The sequence below is a fragment of the Oncorhynchus keta genome, chromosome 4 (genome assembly GCF_023373465.1).
Source record: "Oncorhynchus keta strain PuntledgeMale-10-30-2019 chromosome 4, Oket_V2, whole genome shotgun sequence".
Taxonomy (NCBI): domain Eukaryota; kingdom Metazoa; phylum Chordata; class Actinopteri; order Salmoniformes; family Salmonidae; genus Oncorhynchus; species Oncorhynchus keta.
The window spans coordinates 49,057,827-49,078,515 of record NC_068424.1 but is presented as its reverse complement, the minus strand read 5'-3'; the positions used below and the strand labels follow the sequence as shown (position 1 = coordinate 49,078,515).

Genomic DNA, 20,689 nt, shown 5'->3' with positions numbered 1-20,689 from the left:
CGCAGTAACTAGAAAACGACACCCTCGATGAAAAGCAATTAGCTATTAATCCAGATCAGCCCCTGATGTCTCGACTGAAAGCTACGCTGCTTTCGCGTCTCTAATCGCTCCGAGGAGCTGCACCAGAGAAAGGGTTAACCGTGCTACTGTAATTAGAGTCGCTCCTCTCGTGTCTTCGTTCTCCAATACAGTGCTGCTCGCAACTACGGAACCCCTCCCTCTCCTTACACACACACACACACACACACACACACACCCTCCTCCCCACCAGCCCGATTGTCTAATAAACTGGAAATTCAGAGCGCGAGCCTCCCGCGCTCACACACTGCCGGTATTGCGCACGGGGAGCACAACACATAGAGACTCTCAACTCCTCTCCTCCCCTCCAAGTTTACATTCTTGTTTTTATTATTCTAAAGAGCATTACTTTGATGAAAGTAGGCTACATTGTAAGTGCGTAAAGGAGCAACACGCTCTGAAGTGTTTGATTGTTTGTTTTCTACAACAACTGGAAACGAATCCACGAATCATTTTACAAAGCGCATAATGTCAGTTACGGGTAAACTCATCCTGTGCTGTTTTCACGGTTGATGATTTTCTTGGGAAGCTTTGAGATGGAGCACAGGCTCACGAGCACACGGTGGACACCGTTAACCGGGCTGGTGGTGTGCCTGCTGGTGTGCGCGTGTGTGGTGGACCTGGTTCTGGCACAGATTCGGTACTCCATCCCCGAGGAGTTGGACCACGGGGCTTTTGTCGGTAACATCGCTGAGGACCTCGGTTTGGATGTGGCCAAACTGTCTGCCCGTCGCTTCCGGATAGTCTCCGGTGCCAAGAAACAGTACTTAGAGGTGAATCTGGAGAACGGTATTTTATTTGTTAACGAGAAGATCGACCGCGAGGAGCTGTGTGAACGGAGCCCGACCTGCTTCTTACATTTGCAAGTGGTGATCGAGAATCCGTTAGAACTGTACAGAGTGGAGGTGGAGATTTTGGATGTAAACGACAACTCTCCCAGCTTCCCGTGGAGCGAGTTCAATCTGGAGATTACAGAGTCAGCGGCGCCCGGGTCCCGGTTCCCGTTGGAGAGCGCGCAGGACCAGGACGTGGGCACCAACTCGCTCCGATCCTACCAGCTGAGCTCCAACGAGCACTTTGTACTAAACATCCAGACACGTAATGACGGAAGCAAGTTTGCCGAGCTCGTGCTGGGGACCCCGCTGGACAGGGAGCAGCAGAAGACGCACGAGATGGTGCTCACAGCCGTGGACGGGGGGTCGCCAGAGCGTTCGGGCACGGCTCGCATCACCATCACGGTGCTGGATGCCAACGACAACGTGCCGGTTTTCGACCGGTCTGTTTACCGGGCGAGCCTGGTAGAAAACGCACCGAGAGGGACTTTAGTGCTGAAGCTAAATGCCACCGATTTGGACGAGGGTGCGAACGGAGAGGTCTCATACGCGTTCAGTGGGCACGCACCGCTCAAAGTGCGCGAGCTGTTCAGCGTGGACCAGTATACGGGTGAGATCCGAGTGAAGGGGATTGTGGACTATGAGAAAGCGAGTGTTTATGAGCTGTATGTGCAGGCTAAAGACAGGGGTCCCTCGGCAGTGGCCGTGCACAGTAAGGTACTGGTGGATGTCTTAGATGTGAATGACAACGCGCCGGAAGTCATCCTCACCTCCGTGTCTACACCTGTCCAGGAAGACGCGCCACCGGGCACGGTGATAGCCGTTATAAGTGTCATGGACCGGGACTCGGGAGAGAACGGGAATGTGGACTGCCAGATCCCCAGCAACGTCCCCTTTCAGCTCCACTCCTCCTTTAAGAACTACTACACTCTGGTGACTAGTGAGTTTCTCGACAGGGAAGCCGTCTCCGAGTACAACATCACCCTCACGGCCCGAGACCTGGGCTCCCCGTCTCTCTCCACGAGGAAAACCATCCTCGTCCAAGTGTCTGATATTAATGACAACCCCCCGCGCTTCGCCCAGCCATCATACACAGTTTACGTGACCGAGAATAACGCCCCGGGCGCATTCATTTGCTCAGTCACTGCTTTCGACCCTGATTCTAATCAGAACGCCTATCTGTCCTACTCGATTCTAGAGGGTCAGATCCAAGGCATGCCCGTGTCCACTTACGTCTCCATCAACTCGGACAACGGAAACATTTATGCGCTGCGGTCCTTTGACTACGAACAGCTAAGGAACTTTCAGATACGTGTGCAGGCGCAGGACGCCGGTTTCCCTCCGCTCAGCAGCAATGTCACGGTAAATGTGTTCGTTTTGGACCAGAATGATAATGCTCCGGTTATCGTGTCCCCATTGCCCAAGAACGGGACCGTGGCGACAGAGGTAGTCCCGAGGTCAGTGGATGCGGGGCACTTAGTCGCCAAGATCACTGCGCTGGATGCGGACGCAGGACAGAACTCGCGCCTCTCCTACCAGGTGCTCCAGGCTACGGACCCGGGGCTGGTTAGTGTCGCCCTCTACACGGGAGAAATAAGGACGATTCGCCGGTTCGTGGATAAGGACGCTACGAGGCAGAGAGTCGTCATCTTGGTCAAGGACAACGGGCAGCCGCCTCTCTCCGCCACCGTCTCTATCCTCCTCTCCGTGGTTGACAATGTGCCGGAGTCCCTGTCTGATTTCGGCGACCTCACTCTGAGCCCCCAGCCCCCCTCCAACCTCGCCCTCTACTTGATCGTGTCACTGAGCACCATCTCGCTAATCTTCCTGGTGGCTATTATCGTCCTGGCTGCGGTCAAGTGTTACAAGGACAGAGAGACCATCAGTGGGTATAACCTCCCCCCCTTCGCCTGCTGCTGTTGCGGGGGCTTCCAACCAGAGCCGCCCCCGGAGGTGTTCAAGAAATCTAACCTAAACCTGCAGATCTCCACCGGGGCGAAGGTGCCCACCAACTGCATGGAGGTCAATGGCAACGGTACTCTGTCCCAAGCCTACTGTTATAAAGTATGTCTGACCCCCGAGTCAGCTAAGAGCGACTTTATGTTCTTGAAGCCGTGCAGCCCCATTAGCACCCCGAGGAACAACGAGGCAAAGGGGGCTGATAACTTGGCTTGGAGCGCGCACCACCGGAGCTCATCGGTGAATAACCATTCCGGAGCCACCACTCCAAATGAGGTAAAGTGAGAGTAAATGTGTTGGCTTTCAAATAATTGATTTTGATAATCATCAAGTACACGACATTCCACCTAATGAAGGTCAAATCATACAATCGAAAGTGTAATATGTTTGCCTGGACTTGAACGATATTCATATCAACGTAAAAATAAATCGGACTTGGTAAACTTTCTCCTAATGCAACCAACACGTATTTAGTTGACATTTCTGTTGGTGTTTATATTTGACAAACCACAACCTTGATTATACAGTAATTGCATGTGAGTAAACGAAAAGGAAGTGAAATAATTAGAGAGTGGATATTCTATTCACAAAGGCTATGACAGAAAGCGGAACACGCCACAGTATATTGTAGGCTGAGCATGTGTTGTGGAGCGCATTTCTCTCCTCTCGCACACAGAACTGAACAGTCTGCCAGAGATCTCCGTTTCACAGAGCAACGGAGAGGAATAAACCTCAGTCATGTTTACATCGATGCTTGTATTTCGATCCCCGATCCACGTCTTGTTTCTCATCTATTTGCTCTGTCTATAATCCTCATTTTCCCATTGTTTGTTTATTTGTAAAACACGTTTGGAATAATAGGGGGTTTTGAGAAATACCATAACGTTTGTATGATTGAGTATTGTGGGTACAATGTCATTGTCTGTTCTGTCTGCTGCTATGTGATACGAGAGAGAGACAGACATGCAGTCTATACTTTCCTATAAAAAAAAAACACCCGTTTGAATTGATTTCTTGTAGCGTCTGCGAATTTTTACCGGGCTACAAGGTGAACGGCTGACAGACACGTAATGACGGGAGCAAGTTTGAAATAGAACCCCGCTTGTCTGGGCTGTAGTATTCTATCAACGACCGTTCTGAAGAATTCTGCACCTCTACTCATTTTCATTCTAACGGTTTTGGGCCAATAACCCCACTAACTATGCCTCAAGGGCACAGACACAGCCGAGCCATTATACGACCCACAATGCCGTGCATACGAAAGGGAGTCGCGTCCATTATTGATGAAAAATGCAAAGAGATAATTTTGGGGGACGGGTGAAGGGGTCCAAGTACCAGGCTGGGACGTGGCGCGCCTGTAGAGTGCCCTGGCGTTGTCCTCGTGGAATGAGAGAGGAGAGAGCTGTGGATCCTGTAACCCGGACTCAGGGGTAGACATAACATAGTTAACATCAATCCGGACTCAGGGCTAGCCATAACATAGTAAATGTAAATCAACTAGTATAATATGTACAGTCCACCATCCATTTTGTATGATATGTTAGAAATTACATTTTGTATGATATGTTAGAAATTACATTTTGTATGATATGTTAGAAATTACATTTTGTATGATATGTTACGAATCACAATTTGTTGTGGGAATCGTTAGCTAGGTGGCTAACGTTGGCTAGGCTAGGGTTTAGGGTTTAGGGTTAAGGTTAGTAATTAGGTTAAAGGGTTAGGGTTATGCTAAGTAGTTGCTAATAAGCTAAAACGGTACGTGATGAGATCCGAACACGCAACCTTAGGATTGCTAAATGTTTCGTTATACACCTGCACCATCAACCCTGACCAGGCCCTTTATCTACTTCCTCGGAGTCAGATGAACTTGTGGATAACATTTGTATGTCAATGTGTTCAGTATGATGGAAGCTCAAGGTAGTTTTCCAAGCCAATGCTAAATAGCGCTAGCAAAATGACTGGAAGTCTATTGGAATTTGCTAGCATGTATCCATACCAAACGTAACATATCATACTAATTTGACTGTCCCAGATTTACCTTCACAATGTTACGTCTAGTCTATGAGACCAGGCTGGTAAACCCGTGTTCCGAGCAACTGTGAAGGATGGGGGAGGGAGAGAGGGGGGAGGGAGAGAGGGGGGGCGATGTCGACACCGCTGTTGCCGGAGTCACTAGATGGGACCGGCAGACCGTGAATGTGATGTGTGCGTATTGCCTTTTGTCATCTCTATAATCTGGTACAATGTAGGCAGACAGTATGACGAATAAAAGGACACACTTTTTTCCCCTGGAACATCCCGATCTCCGTGTAGACGAAGACTAAAAATGTCAGTCCCGTTCATAGCAAGAACACCTCTGGCCATATAAAGAACTTGATTCTAGGTCATGATGATTGTTCTGCTAGCAGCTATGTCCCTCCAGGGGCTTGGTGTCCTTGATGACGTTAATTGGTACCCTTAAATCACCCCTGTGTTCCCCGAGAGTCATGTCGCGGATGAAAGCATAAAACCTCAAAGACTTACCAATGAAACAGTGGGATGGTTATATAGCCTAGTTGTCAGCCATAACGATGTTGTATGTAGGCCTGCGTGTAGTGTAATTTCAGCAGGGTGATACAAAAAAATACATAAATTGAGAAGGTCAAAAAGTGGAGTGGTCTGTGAAACAGAGAGATGACCTATAGTGTGTAAAGCTGCAAGGACTGCACAACATTTCCCGCTTCTCAGCAAGACAGTAATTCAAAGCATGTTCTCAGAGCATCAGAGTAATAGGAACATTAAAAAAATGATGCATAAAACCCACAAAACAATTACTTGTGTCATTTTCTTAATTTCCTGAGTGGCACGGTTTTCTTTGAAGATTAAAATCGTGTTTTCGTTTCATCCCGGTGGGGTTCTAATTGAGTTTTGTGTATTACTCCCGATGAATGTATTTTGAATACCGATTCCAATAATAGCTTACGTCGCATTCTTCTTGTTAACAGCTCTAAGTCAATTAATAGAGCGTGGAATCCATAGGCTACTATGAGATTTATACCCGGAATAAATATCACTCCGCGGTGCCGGTCCCCTCCCCTGCTGTGCTGCGGTGGATGAAAGCGAAATAATTGACAGGCAAGTCATTGCTTATGGCACGGCGCACTTCCTCACTGCGTTCTGAAATAAGGCCACAGGGTGGCAGTCAAGCTCCATGGAAAAATATATCCGGATATAATGAAGCCTAGAATATGGAAAGGAAAAATGTATACTATTGGATATGTATACCTACTCTTCGGCAAAGTCGTTGAACGAGTAGGCTATATTACTGCTGGGTGATTTCAGAACGGTTGTTTGGTGGTTTGTAAGACAGGACATTTTTTAAGATAGTATTTTCTCTCCTTTATCTATAGCTCAAGCAACCAAACACAGACTGGACCCTCACAAAGAACCAGAACTCCTCTTTGAAAAGGTAACCATTGCTTTTGACATTACACTTACCTCAGCATACCAGTCTTTTGATATGTACGTTATTCATTTTTGGCCGGTGTGTGTTCATGCCATAAAGCATTATGTGATCATTTATGGTATGCATCTTTATCCTCTGCAGCTGTAACTCTATCAACATGGATGGCACTCTGATGAGGAAGGCCATGCATGCAGACCCAGAGAACTATATGACACCCATGACTGGCCAGTACTGGACCTGGGGCACCCACATGAGGGGTAGGTGAAGGCCTGGGCCTGGGCCTGAAACACACACACAGGCACGCACACACACACACACACACACACACACACACACACACACACACACACACACACACACACACACACACACACACACACACACACACACACACACACACACACACACACACACACACACACACACACACAATCTAATGCCTCTCCCTGGATAATAGAAAACAGCCAATGAACAGGTGGCTAATGAGCACATAGGTGTACCACTTCTACGACGTATGTGTGTGTGTGTTTTGTGATATCCGTCTCACCTTGATTTCAGTCACGCAGTATGTTAATTGACATAATCGCTCTACTTCCACAGACTACAAGATGTCTCCTCCTGCCACTGGGCCTCCTCCTCGCTCTTGGACCCCCCGGTGCACCCCTCCACCCCAGCAACAGCCCCAACCCCAGCAGCCTCCTCTCCCGCCACACCCCCACCCTCATCCTCACCCCCACCCACCTCCAGACTACCAGCATAACGTGTACATCCCGGGCACGCCGTCGGCTCTGTGCACCCTGAGGCCAGCAGCCACCCACCACCGCAGCGAGCTGGACGTCCACAACTCCTTCTCTACCTTTGGCAAGAAGAGACGCTTCATCCACAACTACGAGCCCCAGACAGACGCAGCAGCAGCTGTCATCAACAATGACCTGTATAATGATTAATAATGGGCTCCTGAGAGGGAATGAGTGAGTGAGTAGCCTCTATGGTATGAATGAGCCCTATGTCTGCTAACATAGTAAACAGACTAAGGATGAAAGGAATCAATTAAATAAGTGTACAAATGCCGGAATGAATGAATGAACTTTCGACCTCTATAATAAAGGAACGAGGGAGATGGACTAATGTTGAGGAGATGAATCTAAGAAGAGTGACCTCATTTTTACACCTGCCACTGTTGGCCATTGCTATTTTTGACACATTACTGCCACATGTTTCCAACAGTCTGATTTTCAATGGATTTGAGTCATTTACCAGACGCTCTTATCCAAAGCGATTTAAAGGAGCAATTAGGGTTAAGTGCCTTGCTCAATGGAACATAGACAGATTTTTCACCTAGTCGGCTTGGAGATTTGAACCAGCGACATTTTGGTTACTGGCCCAATGCTCTTAACTGCTAGGCTACCTGTAGCCCAGTATGATAAATCATCATTATTAATTATTGGTATTATGATCATTAGCATTATTATTTTGACAATCAGCGTGGATCAACAGTTTGACGAGAAACATACAAATAGCCTAAGATTGGACAGCGCTTTGCACATTGTTATAAATATGAATTCTATTTTTGAATGTTTAAGAAAAGGAAAATAAATACAAATAACCAGGTTGCATTCATTCACCTGAAACGTTTTAAAATGTGGGGGTCTGTCAAGCAGATCTTGTGTGAATATATATGAATATAGCCTACTTGTAGATGCAAACTGCAATTGTGATGCAGGGGATCCACAAAGACTTTAAACAGTCAACTACCCAACACATATACTGTATATACATTTCTGAGAATAAAGTATTTTTTCTCATATATGGTTTACTTTCTTATATTATGGAGCCTATTACGCATTCTCTTGTCATCACCAGCTTTCCCCAAACAGGCCTAGAGGCAGTAAAGGTTTAATTCTGAGGATGGATTAAATTGAGTGAGACACGTATTCAATGTTTAATCAGCTTGAGTCACCCATCCACTTTAAAGTTGGGAAATTGTTTTAGGGTAAAAAAGTTCCACGGCACACTAACTCCGGGGCAGGCTTTCTGCCACGGTAAGCTGTTTTCCGTGGCAAGGAATAAACATAGTAAAATGCTAACATATGCTAATTAGGGTGCTCGCATTTCCATTCGCCCGTAGAGAATAGTCGAGGTTCATTAACTGAACAAACAGAATCTCTCCTCGAAATATAATTTAATTAAAGACGGTGGGACTTGGACACAAGCCGCGGGCTAGCAGCTTCCGTTCCAAATGCCACACCTGGATGCGATATGCCGAACCTTCTGCCCACTCTCTCCATGCCCTTTTCCTTTTAATATCCCGGGGAATGAGTTCCGAATGTCAACAGATGAGTAGTCTATCGGCCGGATTCACGGGGGTAATTAGGTCGGCGCATGCCTCAGATTGAAAATAATTTTGTTAATAAGGAAACGGTCTCCATGGATGCAAGCAAGACGCTTCTCGAACTGGAGTGTAACCTTCTCTCTTCCTGGGGAGGAGGAGGAGATCCATGGGGACGGTACAGCAGGGCTAGAGTTCGTTAGTTCAGCTAAACATCACTTAAATAAAGGTGATATAGTACGTAGAGCTATTGAATCGGCTTAAAAATGGAGGCATACCATTTTTCACATGTCATAACATATTAAGTTGTGTCTATGAATATTAACCATAGCCTGTTATATAACATGGTATAGAGTTTGGTACACTCCATGGCATGGATGAATCTGCAGCAGTGTTGTGTTCCATAGGATCCCTGACCCAAAACGTTAATATCATCACCATAATTACTATAGTGCAGGGTTCCCTAATTGGTGGTTTTAATTGCACCTCCAAGTTTTCTGAGCAAAAAAAAATATTTCTGTATTTCTTATTTTTATTTGTTATTATTGGACATAAAAGACTGTATAAAAAAAAAACAGGAGATCAGCTCCAAGTGATATTAATGTGAGATATCTGTTCCCAACTACCCTCCATGCATAAGAGACACGTGATCGTATACAAATGAAAGCAAGGTTTGAAATGAGTACGTGTTTGGTCGAATACTATATTTGTTTGGGATTCTTGCGGTCAATTTTCCATCGGATGATTTGTCATTATGTTCGGTGTTCAGCTGAATCTAGTTCATGCCTGCTATAGAGGCTGTTATGCCCTTTCCCTTCAGTATCCAGTGTAGATGCCAGTGCTCCCATATAAGCCTTCTCCCACTGCCTCCGACCTTTGACCTTATTGAAGCCTAGTAAAGGCTCTATATCCTAACCTCAGAGGGAGTCTCCGTGTTTCATCACTAGAGAACGGGATGACCATGTGTGTACCCCATGCAGCTCTGTGACCCATGGGGCTTATTCTGCAGGCTTATCCCTATACTCATCTCTTACCTCCCTCTCTAATCCCATACATTCTCCTCCAAGTCGGCTTCTCCCGTTCGCTAGATCGATGAAACACAGGGAGGGACACATTAGTTAGGTAAGCAAAATACTTATATAAAGTCAGTGTACATGAATAAACACTCTTAAAAAGCGTGGCCTGAACACCATGGCCTAGATATGTATAATAAAGAGATGGTACAGAGATAATGGAGACCCTTAGATAACTGAATGAAACACCAGCCCTATCACAGTGCATGGCCGATGTGACCAGCCATGGCCTAGTATAGATCTACTTACCAAGGTTACTATCTGTAAAGACTAGATCTGTAGTACATGTAGTCTGCCTGCTGGATCTCCACCAGGGGGCACCATTAAGTCACAAACAGAGGGAGAGCGATGGAAAAGCTTCTTTGCATTTCAAAACAAATATTTAATCAAGTAAAGTACTCACTTAACAAAACTATTTCACAGTGCTACACGTTCAACATGATGGACTAGATCACATAAAAAAAGGGCACTAACACTCAGAAAGCATGCATGGAAGAAGCAGACAAGAAAGCACATACGGCTTAGTTGTGTTTTAGAAATGACCGCTAGTTTAGTTGATATTAGCACAATCGTGTTGGCATTGGTTTGAGAGTAGAGATATCCGTTTGGGGATTAAGTGGCTTCCTGGTCATCTGTAGTGGTCATACGTTGGCTCTGGTTCACCAGTGGCTTCCTGGTCATCTGTAGAGGTCGTGCGTGGGCTCTGGTTCCTCAGCATGTGACCTGTGATGGAAACAAAGAACACAGAATACACCAAAGTGCCGCCTACTTCCTGGTGCAAGTAGAAAATAAAAATTAAAAATAAAAGTATAAGGGGATATGGGTGAACATATGCCGTGGTCAAGTCGACGACGGCTCCAGCGCAATGAGTCGAGCTTACTCAGGTGTTCAAAAGCGCACTTCTGACCAAGAGCCTAATACTTCCTTAGGTAGTTCTTTATGAGTTTTAGTTTTAAGAAAACGATTTCCCCGCAGAAGCCACAGTTACAGGGATGGTAAAAACAGCTTGAATATCATAACAACATCAGGGAAACGGGGCAGAACGGAACGGTGAATGAAATACAGCAGTTTTTCAACATCTTAAATTGAGCCTCTCATTCTCCTTAATGCAAAACTCCACCCCAAAACGATCCGTTTGTATTTGTTCTCATTAGTCCATTGTTGACGTAATCCCTACAAATGTTTTGCTTGTCAGCGATCAAGTTTTCAACATATGTAACTTTGAACATACAGACATCCTCCCCATATGATGCCTTTTGCGTCACGGGAAAATGTCTGTATTTGATTTCATTGGATTTAATGAAATGTACCTTGAATATTGCATCTCATTTGTGAAGGCCGTCAGATAAAACCCTCTGAGTACTCTGAATTTAGTGTCAAGCCGACTACTTTTTTCCTCATTGTTAGGCTGTTTTTTAAGTAATGTTAATTACTAGTTTATAAATAGCAACTAAATAGCAACTAAATACGGCTAAATAATATACATATACATAGTACATTGCGTAATGAAAAAAATCCCTACTAAATTAGTGTTTGGAGGGTGGACTGACTGTGTTATTTGTCCTTAATAGTCTGGTTTTACGCACAACAACTTTGTATCCAAGCTGGGAGAGAGCGCGTACAATCTGCAATGTTTGAATTTCCAACTTTAATTACTGAACAAGTAATGACATGATTGCCACTAGCCAGCAGTCTAAATGGCAGCATTGCAACACCTTGTATAGCTTCGTGAAATGTTAGGCTTAACACGAGACAATTACGACCAAATAGACCTACCAATAAAAATGTATACATTAGCAGAAGCAAAGATATACACAACCTGGCATCAGAGAAAGCCTATCGTCGATTCGGTAGCATGCAGCGGTATAGACATGGTTGTAGCACCATGAACAGCGATCGTTATGGTCTCTACTTTGTGAGTGGCTGTCTGGCTGTCACATTCGATGTTATTTATTAAGGTGGGGGGCGCGGGGGAGGGGGGACGAAGACGACGACGAAGAACACCAACCTTGCAGGCGTCCAAAGAAACTGCAATGATATTCTTATTCGCGGATTAATGTACCTTTACCCCATGCCTTTTTATTAAGGTTTTCTATTACGACATTTTTTTTGCAGAAGTAAATTAATCCACGAATACTAATTTAATTTGACAAATATCTTAGATGAACACGTCTTCATTAATTTGATTATGTATACTAGAAGCCTATTCAAAAAACAGTATGGGATTTACACCAGGAATTAGGCGGGACTTTCATAGGGTATACAGAGGCAGTTAGGAACGTAAGAGACAGCTGCATACACAGCATTACAGTCAAGACTATTCATTAATTGTATGTTAAAATAAACTGTTCGTAATTGTACTGTTTTTCAACCATTCAGGCCTGCTATATTTGGCCTTCTAAACGTTGAAATGAATAAACACGCTTGGTTAGAGTGATATTCAGGCGTTGTCCACTGGCGAGGTGCTGAAATCCCTGCCAACGGTCTATTGTTGTGTCAAATTAGGTTACTAGACAGCAAAACTGTATTTTATTCATATTTTTCGCGGGTGATGTCATAATCATTGAGTAGAGGTCAGAGAATTCTAATAGGTGGACTTGATTCACTGCTAGCCCATGTGTGTACATGCCCTTCATACTTAGTAATGTGAATATCAGTAGCATACTTAGCAGAATCACATCAACCAGTGTGGCCTCTCTCCCAGCCTGACTCTCCTCCTGCGTTAACCACGCGGTGTCACTGTTCACCAGTAAATGTCTCAGCTCTGTTCAGAGGGAGCCAGGACATTCTCGTCCAGCCCTGCTGCAGAACAGATCTGTTTCAGCTTCAACAAACATGCCTCTTTATTTTATAACAACGATCATTCTCTGAACAACTGGCTGCTACACGGGATTTTTGTACACTCATTAATAGTATCCGAGTGTATAAGGAGTCTATGTCTGGCTGGAAGTCAACGTTCAGAATGCATCGGGAAAAAAGGTGTTTCTCGGCTGTCTTTGTTTTTTGTACGTTATGGAGCAGCACTTTGTCCGTGACTCGGTACTCCATACCCGAGGAGATGGAGAGGGGGTCCGTCGTGGCCAATTTAGCCGCAGATTTGGGTCTGGAGGTTGGAGTTCTGGCTCATCGCGAGGTAAAACTTGAAATGTTCCAAGAAAGCAATAAATATCTGGATGTCAACAAAAAGACAGGGGAGCTCTACATTGTTGAAAAGATGGACAGAGAATACCTCTGCCCATCGAAAACCGCAACAACATGTTTTGTTAAACTCGACGTTATCATTGAAAGTCCCTTGCGCATTTTCAATATCGAGCTAGAAATCAAAGATATCAATGATAATGCTCCTCATTTTCGTAGAGACAGGGTGGAGCTTGATGTTTCAGAGTCGGCTACCCCGGGTGAGAGATTCTCCTTGCCAAATGCCGTGGACCCAGATGGTGGTATAAACACTGTAAAAATGTACAAACTCAGTGAAAGCGAACATTTCACAATCGAAATTCAGACTGGGAGTGATGGTACTAAATACGTTGACATGGTTTTGACAAAGGCTTTAGATCGAGAGGAGCACGCCGTTCATCATCTAATATTGACCGCTGTAGATGGCGGGGTTCCTGCGCGCTCGGGTAAAGCTAATATCATTGTTAGGGTGCTAGATACCAACGACAACGCCCCTCGATTCGACCACCCGGTTTATTCCGTTAATATGACAGAGAACTCCCCGATTGGAACGCTAGTAATGAAGCTTAACGCCACAGATTTAGATGAGGGCCCAAATGCAGAAATCAAGTATTCATTCACACTTTACACATCAGAGAAAACACAAGACGTCTTTGCACTAAATCCAAACACAGGAGAGATAACAGTGAAGGGCACTATTGATTATGAAGACACGACGTTTTACGAGATGCATGTTGAGGCTAAGGACAAAGGACAGCATCCCCTATTGGGGCAGTGTAAAGTTGTAGTGCGCGTTACAGATATGAACGACAACTATCCCGATATCACCGTTAAATCCTATAAGAGCACAGTTAATGAGAATATTCCCGTGGGGACAGTCATAGCTATCGTAGGGATAAGCGATAGGGACACAGGTGACAATGGCAAAGTCAGCCTATCTATAAACCAAAACCTGCCATTTGTTTTGAACAAGTCCTCTGACGTCCTTTATGAGCTCAAAGTCTCAGAGCCATTAGACCGTGAGCAAGTGCCAGAATATGACATCACACTCGTTGTGACCGATGGAGGAACGCCCCCCTTGTCTGATAATGAAACGATAACTTTACATCTATTGGATGTCAATGATAACGGGCCAGTCTTTCCTCAGTCGTTCTACACTATACCCGTTATAGAGAATAATGCACCCGGGGCCTTGCTAAGTTCCCTCACTGCGTTTGATCCAGACCTCCATGAAAACCAGTATCTAGTTTATTTCATCATAGAGAAGGAGATAGTGAACACCTCCATGTCCATGCTGTTCTCCATCAATCCGGAGAACGGTAATCTTTACGCACTAAAGACGTTTGACTATGAGATAGAGAAGGAGTTCCTTTTCCACATTGAGGCCAGAGACTCTGGTGTTCCTCCGCTCAGCAGTAACGTGACTGTCCACATCATTAGTGTGGACCAGAACGACAATCCCCCGGTCATAGTGTCTCCGTGGCGCGCGCACGGCTCCGTGGTGGAGGAGAAGATCCCCAGATCCACCGATAAAGGATCCCTGGTCTCCAAGGTGATAGCCATAGACACGGACTCGGTCCAGAACTCTCGAATTACATACCAGTTTCTACAGGTTACTGACGCCACCTTATTCAGTCTGGACCAATACAACGGAGAGATACGTACTATGAGAATGTTCAGTTACAGAGATCCGCGTCATCAACGGCTGGTTGTCATCGCCAAGGACAACGGGGACCCTGCTCTCTCTGCTACAGTTACCATAAAGCTCTCAACAGTGGAGACTGCCGTTAAAGCCTACTCTGACATGACTGAAGTGCCTCTAGAATATGACATATTTTCAGATTTAAACCTGTATTTGGTGATCGGCCTGGGCTCAGTGTCCTTTTTGTTATTGATCACCATATTGGTCACCTGTGTGCTGAAGTGTCAGAAACCAATGCCAAGTAAAGCGGCCCCTCCCAGTAGGAACAGCGTGATCAGCGAGAGGAATTCGACTATCGCGGATTCCACCCTGGTCTCCAACGATGCCTACTGGTACAGTCTGTTTCTAGCAGAGACGAGGAAAGGAAAGCTGGTAGTCAGACAGCCTGTGCCAAAGGCGGGTTCCAGATACATCGTGTCCAGTCTACCAAGGAGCACTGGCCTGACAGAGACCAGCGACTCAGCGGCCTCTACTTTGCAGGTAATACTAAACTCTTAATTTCAGATATTTAAACAGCTGTTTTAATGTAGTCTTTTGTCCGTGTATTACTCTTTACAAATTCACCTTGTGCGTAAACGTCTATACATGTATTTTATTATTAAATGGAAGATACTTCAGTGCTTATAAAAGAATACTCAATCTCTATACCAAAGGTCTACGAAAACCTCTAAAAGATACATACATGTGGCAAAATCAAATAAATCACATAAAGGCTACCTTGGTCTTGCTCTATTCTTAAGGTCCATCACAATCTTTCAGGCAACAATGCTCCACACTTTTGCGTCCTTGTATGTTGTTTTAGTCAGATGTACAACCTTGTTTTATGCACAAAGTGTCGCTGTTTACCAGCTAAACACACTATGTTGCGACGCAATCGTCGCCATGACATTTCGTCATAAAGAAGAGAGTGTTCAAACGTGGTGGACAGCTCCCAGTGCTGAATCCGTCAAAAAAGGAGATTAGTCTGCCCTGATCGCCCTTAAACACCAAAGGAATTGTGCTATGCTGTTTTAAAGATCTTATTCAGTTGTATCACATTTTGTTTGACCTGACTGCTTTGTCAACAAAGCTCACAAAGATAACAATGGAGGCACGTATCAGCGCAGAGCACTGGAGAAGGTATGTCTCGGTCTTCTTTATTTTCTCTGCCGCCCTGAACACGGCATATGCCGTTACTCACTATTCTATTCCTGAAGAAATGGAGGAGAGCTCCGTTGTGGCTAATCTTGCAGCTGATTTAGGTTTGGATGTGAAAACATTGAGTAGACGTAAGATGCGTTTGGACATTATCTCGAATAAAAAATATCTGGATGTGAACAAAGAAACGGGGGAGCTGTACATTGTCGAGAAGATGGACAGGGAACATCTTTGCCCTGCTAAGACATCCTGTTTTCTTAAAATGGAAGCTATTATTGAAAATCCACAACGGATCTTTTACATCGAAATCGAGATAATGGACATCAACGATAACGCCCCCCATTTCCGAAGGGACACCATTAACTTGGATATTTCAGAAGCAACACAGGGTGGTGAACGATTTTCTGTTAACAATGCAGTGGATCCTGACGTTGGTTCAAACTCAGTGAAAACATACCTATTGAGCGAAAATGAGCACTTTACCATCGAAATTCAGACAGGAAGAGACGGGTCAAAATTCGCTGATTTGATACTGAAAAGGGTATTAGACCGAGAGCAGCAGGCGGTTCATAATCTAATACTCACCGCTGAAGACGGTGGAGTCCCTGCGCGCTCTGGTACAGCCAGTATAGTTGTTCGCGTTTTAGATACGAACGACAACGCCCCTAAGTTTGACAAAGACAACTACAAAATCGATATAATGGAAAACTCCCCTATTGGAAGTCTTGTTGTTAAATTGAATGCAACAGACTTAGATGAGGGCACCAATTCGGAAATATTATATTCTTATAGCCTGTATACATCAGAGAAAACACAACAAACGTTCCATTTAAACCCTAACAACGGTGAGATCACGGTAAAGGAAATGATCAATTATGAGGATTTCAGGATCTATGATATGGAAGTACTTGCAACGGATAAGGGGTCCAATTCATTGACAGGTCAGTGTAAATTAACCGTTTTAGTTACGGATATGAATGATAATCATCCCGAAATATCAATCAAATCCTTTCAAAGTCCAGTCAAGGAGGACATATCAGTAGACACGGTGATAGCAGTGGTTAGTGTCAGCGATAAAGATTCAGGTGACAATGGGATAGTTGATATTCGTATAGCTGATAAATTACCTTTTGCGCTGAGAGAGTCTTCTGATAACTATTACGAGTTGGTAGTTTCAGAGCCTCTGGATCGTGAGAAGGTCCCTGAATATGAAATCACTTTTACGGTAACAGACAGGGGTTCCCCTCCGCTATCTGACAACGAAACTATGACTTTAGAACTACTAGACGTAAACGACAACGTTCCACAGTTCCCCCAGTCGTTCTACACTATACCCGTTATGGAGAATAACGCACCTGGGGCCTTGCTAAGTTCCCTCACTGCGTTTGATCCAGACCTCCATGAAAACCAGTATCTAGTTTATTTCATCATAGAGAAGGAGATAGTGAACACCTCCATGTCCATGCTGTTCTCCATCAATCCGGAGAACGGTAATCTTTACGCACTAAAGACGTTTGACTATGAGATAGAGAAGGAGTTCCTTTTCCACATTGAGGCCAGAGACTCTGGTGTTCCTCCGCTCAGCAGTAACGTGACTGTCCACATCATTATTGTGGACCAGAACGACAACACCCCGGTCATAGTGTCTCCGTGGCGCGCGCACGGCTCCGTGGTGGAGGAGAAGATCCCCAGATCCACCGATAAAGGATCCCTGGTCTCCAAGGTGATAGCCATAGACACGGACTCGGTCCAGAACTCTCGGATTACATACCAGTTTCTACAGGTTACTGACGCCACCTTATTCAGTCTGGACCAATACAACGGAGAAATCCGGACTATGAGAATGTTCAGTTACAGAGATCCGCGTCATCAACGGCTGGTTGTCATCGCCAAGGACAACGGGGATCCTGCTCTCTCTGCTACAGTTACCATAAAGCTCTCAACAGTGGAGACTGCCGTTAAAGCCTACTCTGACATGACGGAACTGCCTCTAGAATATGACATATTTTCAGATATAAACCTGTATTTGGTGATCGGCCTGGGCTCCGTGTCCTTTCTGTTATTGATCACCATATTGGTCACCTGTGTGCTGAAGTGTCAGAAACCAATGCCAAGTAAAGCGGCCCCTCCAAGTAGGAACAGCGTGATCAGCGAGAGGAATTCGACCATCGCAGATTCCACCCTGGTCTCCAACGATGCCTACTGGTACAGTCTGTTTCTAGCGGAGACGAGGAAAGGAAATCTGGTAGTCAGACAGCCTGTGCCAAAGGCGGGTTCCAGATACATTGTGTCCAGTCTACCAAGGAGCACGGGATTGACAGAGACCAGCGACTCAGCAGCCTCTACTCTGCAGGTAAGAATAAACTCTTAATTTCTGATCAGAAAACTATTTTACTGTGGTATGTTGTCCATGTATGACTCTTCACCTATTCACGTAGTGCGTGAATGTCTATACATGTGTTGATATTTAAGAGAAAACACTTGTTGGCTCTTGAAAAAACAACTAATCAACATCATGTTGGTCTATAACAAGTTTTACAATAGAAAGGTCTGGCAAAAAACGGAGATCACATAACGACTACCTTGGTCTTTTAGGTAATTATGCTTCACACATTTGCATATATCTATCTAGAATTACTGGATATATAATATCCAGACATAGTCCAACAAAGTAGAAGGGAGAACAGATGTGCAAGCTTGTTATATGCACAAAGCGTCGCTGTTCACCAGCTAAACACACTCGCTTGTGATGCAATAATCGCCATGACAATTCGTCATAGTTATTAAGGCAGTGTACCAACGCAATGGACAGCTCCCGGTGCTGAAACCATCAACAAAATACATTTTTCTGCTCGGCTCGACATAAACGCCAAAGGAGTTGAGCTATTCTCTTGTAAATATTTTTATTCTCCTTGTTCTTGTTGTGTTTGACCTGACTGTTCACTAACCAGGACACCAAAATATAACAATGGAGGCGCACAGAAGCGCAGAGCACTGGGGAAGGTACGTCTCGGTTTTTCTTCTTTTCTCTTCCGCCCTGAACACGGTGTATGCGGTTACTCACTATTCTATTCCGGAGGAATTAAAGGAAGGCTCTGTTGTCGCCAATTTAGCTGCTGATCTGGGACTGGACGTGCTGGAACTAAGTAGACGAAAAATGCGGTTAGACGTCATTGCCAATAAGAAATACTTGGATGTGAACAAAAAAACAGGAGAGCTGTACATCGTTGAAAAAATTGACAGAGAATATCTTTGCATATCAAAAACAACATGCTTTCTCAAATTGGATGCAACTATTGAAAATCCAGTAAGAATGTTCAACATTGAATTGGAAATACTGGACATTAACGACAATGCGCCTCATTTTCGAAGAGACACAATGCACTTGGATATAGCGGAGTCTACTCCTGCGGGCGAAAGGTTCTCATTGAACAATGCAGTGGACCCAGATATTGGTACGAATTCAATTAAAACATACTATCTGAGTGAAAGTGAGCACTTCAATATAGAAATACAGACCGGAAGAGACGGGTCTAAATTTACTGATTTGATTCTGAAAAAGGCTTTAGACAGAGAGGAGCAGTCGGTTCATGATCTAATACTCACTGCTGTAGATGGAGGAGTCCCTTCACGCACAGGCACAGCGAATATCATTGTCCGTGTCTTGGATGCCAATGACAACGCCCCTAAATTTGATAAGGACAGCTACAACATAGATATAATGGAGAATTCTCCAATTGGACGTTTAGTAGTGAAACTGAATGCAACTGATTTGGACGAGGGCTCAAATGCGGAAATAGGTTATTCATATAGTCTTTATACATCAGAGAAAACGCAAGAAACGTTCAGTTTAAACCCTAACACTGGTGAAATAACAGTAAAGGACATGATCAATTATGAAGATTTTAGGATATATGATATGGAAGTTATAGCAACGGACAAAGGAACACATTTTTTATCTGGACATTGCAAACTGACTATCTTAGTGACAGATATGAATGATAATCATCCCGAATTATCGATCAAATCCTTTCAAAGTCCAGTCAAGGAGGTTATAGCAGTAGACACGGTGATAGCAGTGGTTAGTGTCAGCGATAAAGATTCAGGAGAAAATGGAAAAGTCGATATTCACATTGCTGATCAATTGCCATTTGTACTAAGAGAGTCTTCTGATAACTATTATGAGTTGGTAGTTTCACAACCTCTGGATCGTGAGAAGGTCCCAGAATATGAAATCACTTTTACGGTAACAGACAGGGGATCCCCTCCGCTATCTGACAATGAAACTATGACTTTAGAACTACTAGACGTAAACGACAACGTTCCACAGTTCCCCCAGTCGTACTACACTATTCCCGTTATGGAGAATAACGCACCTGGGGCCTTGCTAAATTCCCTCACTGCGTTTGATCCAGACCTCCATGAAAACCAGTATCTAGTTTATTTCATCATAGAGAAGGAGATAGTGAACACCTCCATGTCCATGCTGTTCTCCATCAATCCGGAGAACGGTAATCTTTACGCACTAAAGACGTTTGACTATGAGATAGAGAAGGAGTTCCTTTTCCACATTGAGGCCAGAGACTCTGGTGTTCCTCCGCTCAACAGTAACGTGACTGTCCACATCATTATTGTGGACCAGAACGACAATCCCCCGGTCATAGTATCCCCGTGGCGCGCGCACGGCTCCGTGGTGGAGGAGAAGATTCCCAGATCCACCGATAAAGGATCCCTGGTCTCCAAGGTGATTGCCATAGACACGGACTCGGTCCAGAACTCTCGGATTACATACCAGTTTCTACAGGTTACTGACGCCACCTTATTCAATCTGGACCAATACAACGGAGAGATACGTACTATGAGAATGTTCAGTTACAGAGATCCGCGTCATCAACGGCTGGTTGTCATCGCCAAGGACAACGGGGAACCTGCTCTCTCTGCTACAGTTACCAT

The 20,689-nt window shown here is 44.7% G+C and overlaps 2 protein-coding genes across 9 annotated transcripts in view; both read left to right on the top strand.

The window, feature by feature from the left end:
* Positions 1 to 327: 327 nt before the first annotated feature.
* On the top strand, positions 328 to 8,125 carry si:ch73-233f7.1 (uncharacterized protein LOC100537710 homolog). The gene is made up of 4 exons (XM_035768830.1): positions 328 to 3,146; positions 6,263 to 6,321; positions 6,460 to 6,575; positions 6,919 to 8,125. The coding sequence occupies exons 1-4, from the start codon at positions 591 to 593 to the stop codon at positions 7,263 to 7,265; spliced, it is 3,078 nt and encodes a 1,025-aa protein (XP_035624723.1). The 5' UTR covers positions 328 to 590; the 3' UTR covers positions 7,266 to 8,125.
* A 3,659-nt stretch (positions 8,126 to 11,784) lies between these two features.
* The window catches only part of LOC118381966 (protocadherin alpha-C2-like), a 33,457-nt gene continuing 24,552 nt past the window's right edge, over positions 11,785 to 20,689 (top strand). For 2 of the 8 annotated variants that reach the window (XM_052508576.1, XM_052508627.1), the window contains exon 1: positions 15,418 to 18,089. In XM_052508576.1, the coding sequence (XP_052364536.1) occupies positions 15,684 to 18,089 (2,406 nt within the window). In that variant the 5' untranslated portion in view covers positions 15,418 to 15,683. Of the gene's footprint in view, positions 15,080 to 15,417; positions 18,090 to 18,533; positions 20,541 to 20,689 lie in introns of those variants that run through there. The other 6 variants (XM_052508601.1, XM_052508588.1, XM_052508612.1 and 3 more) reach the window with 5 other exon arrangements.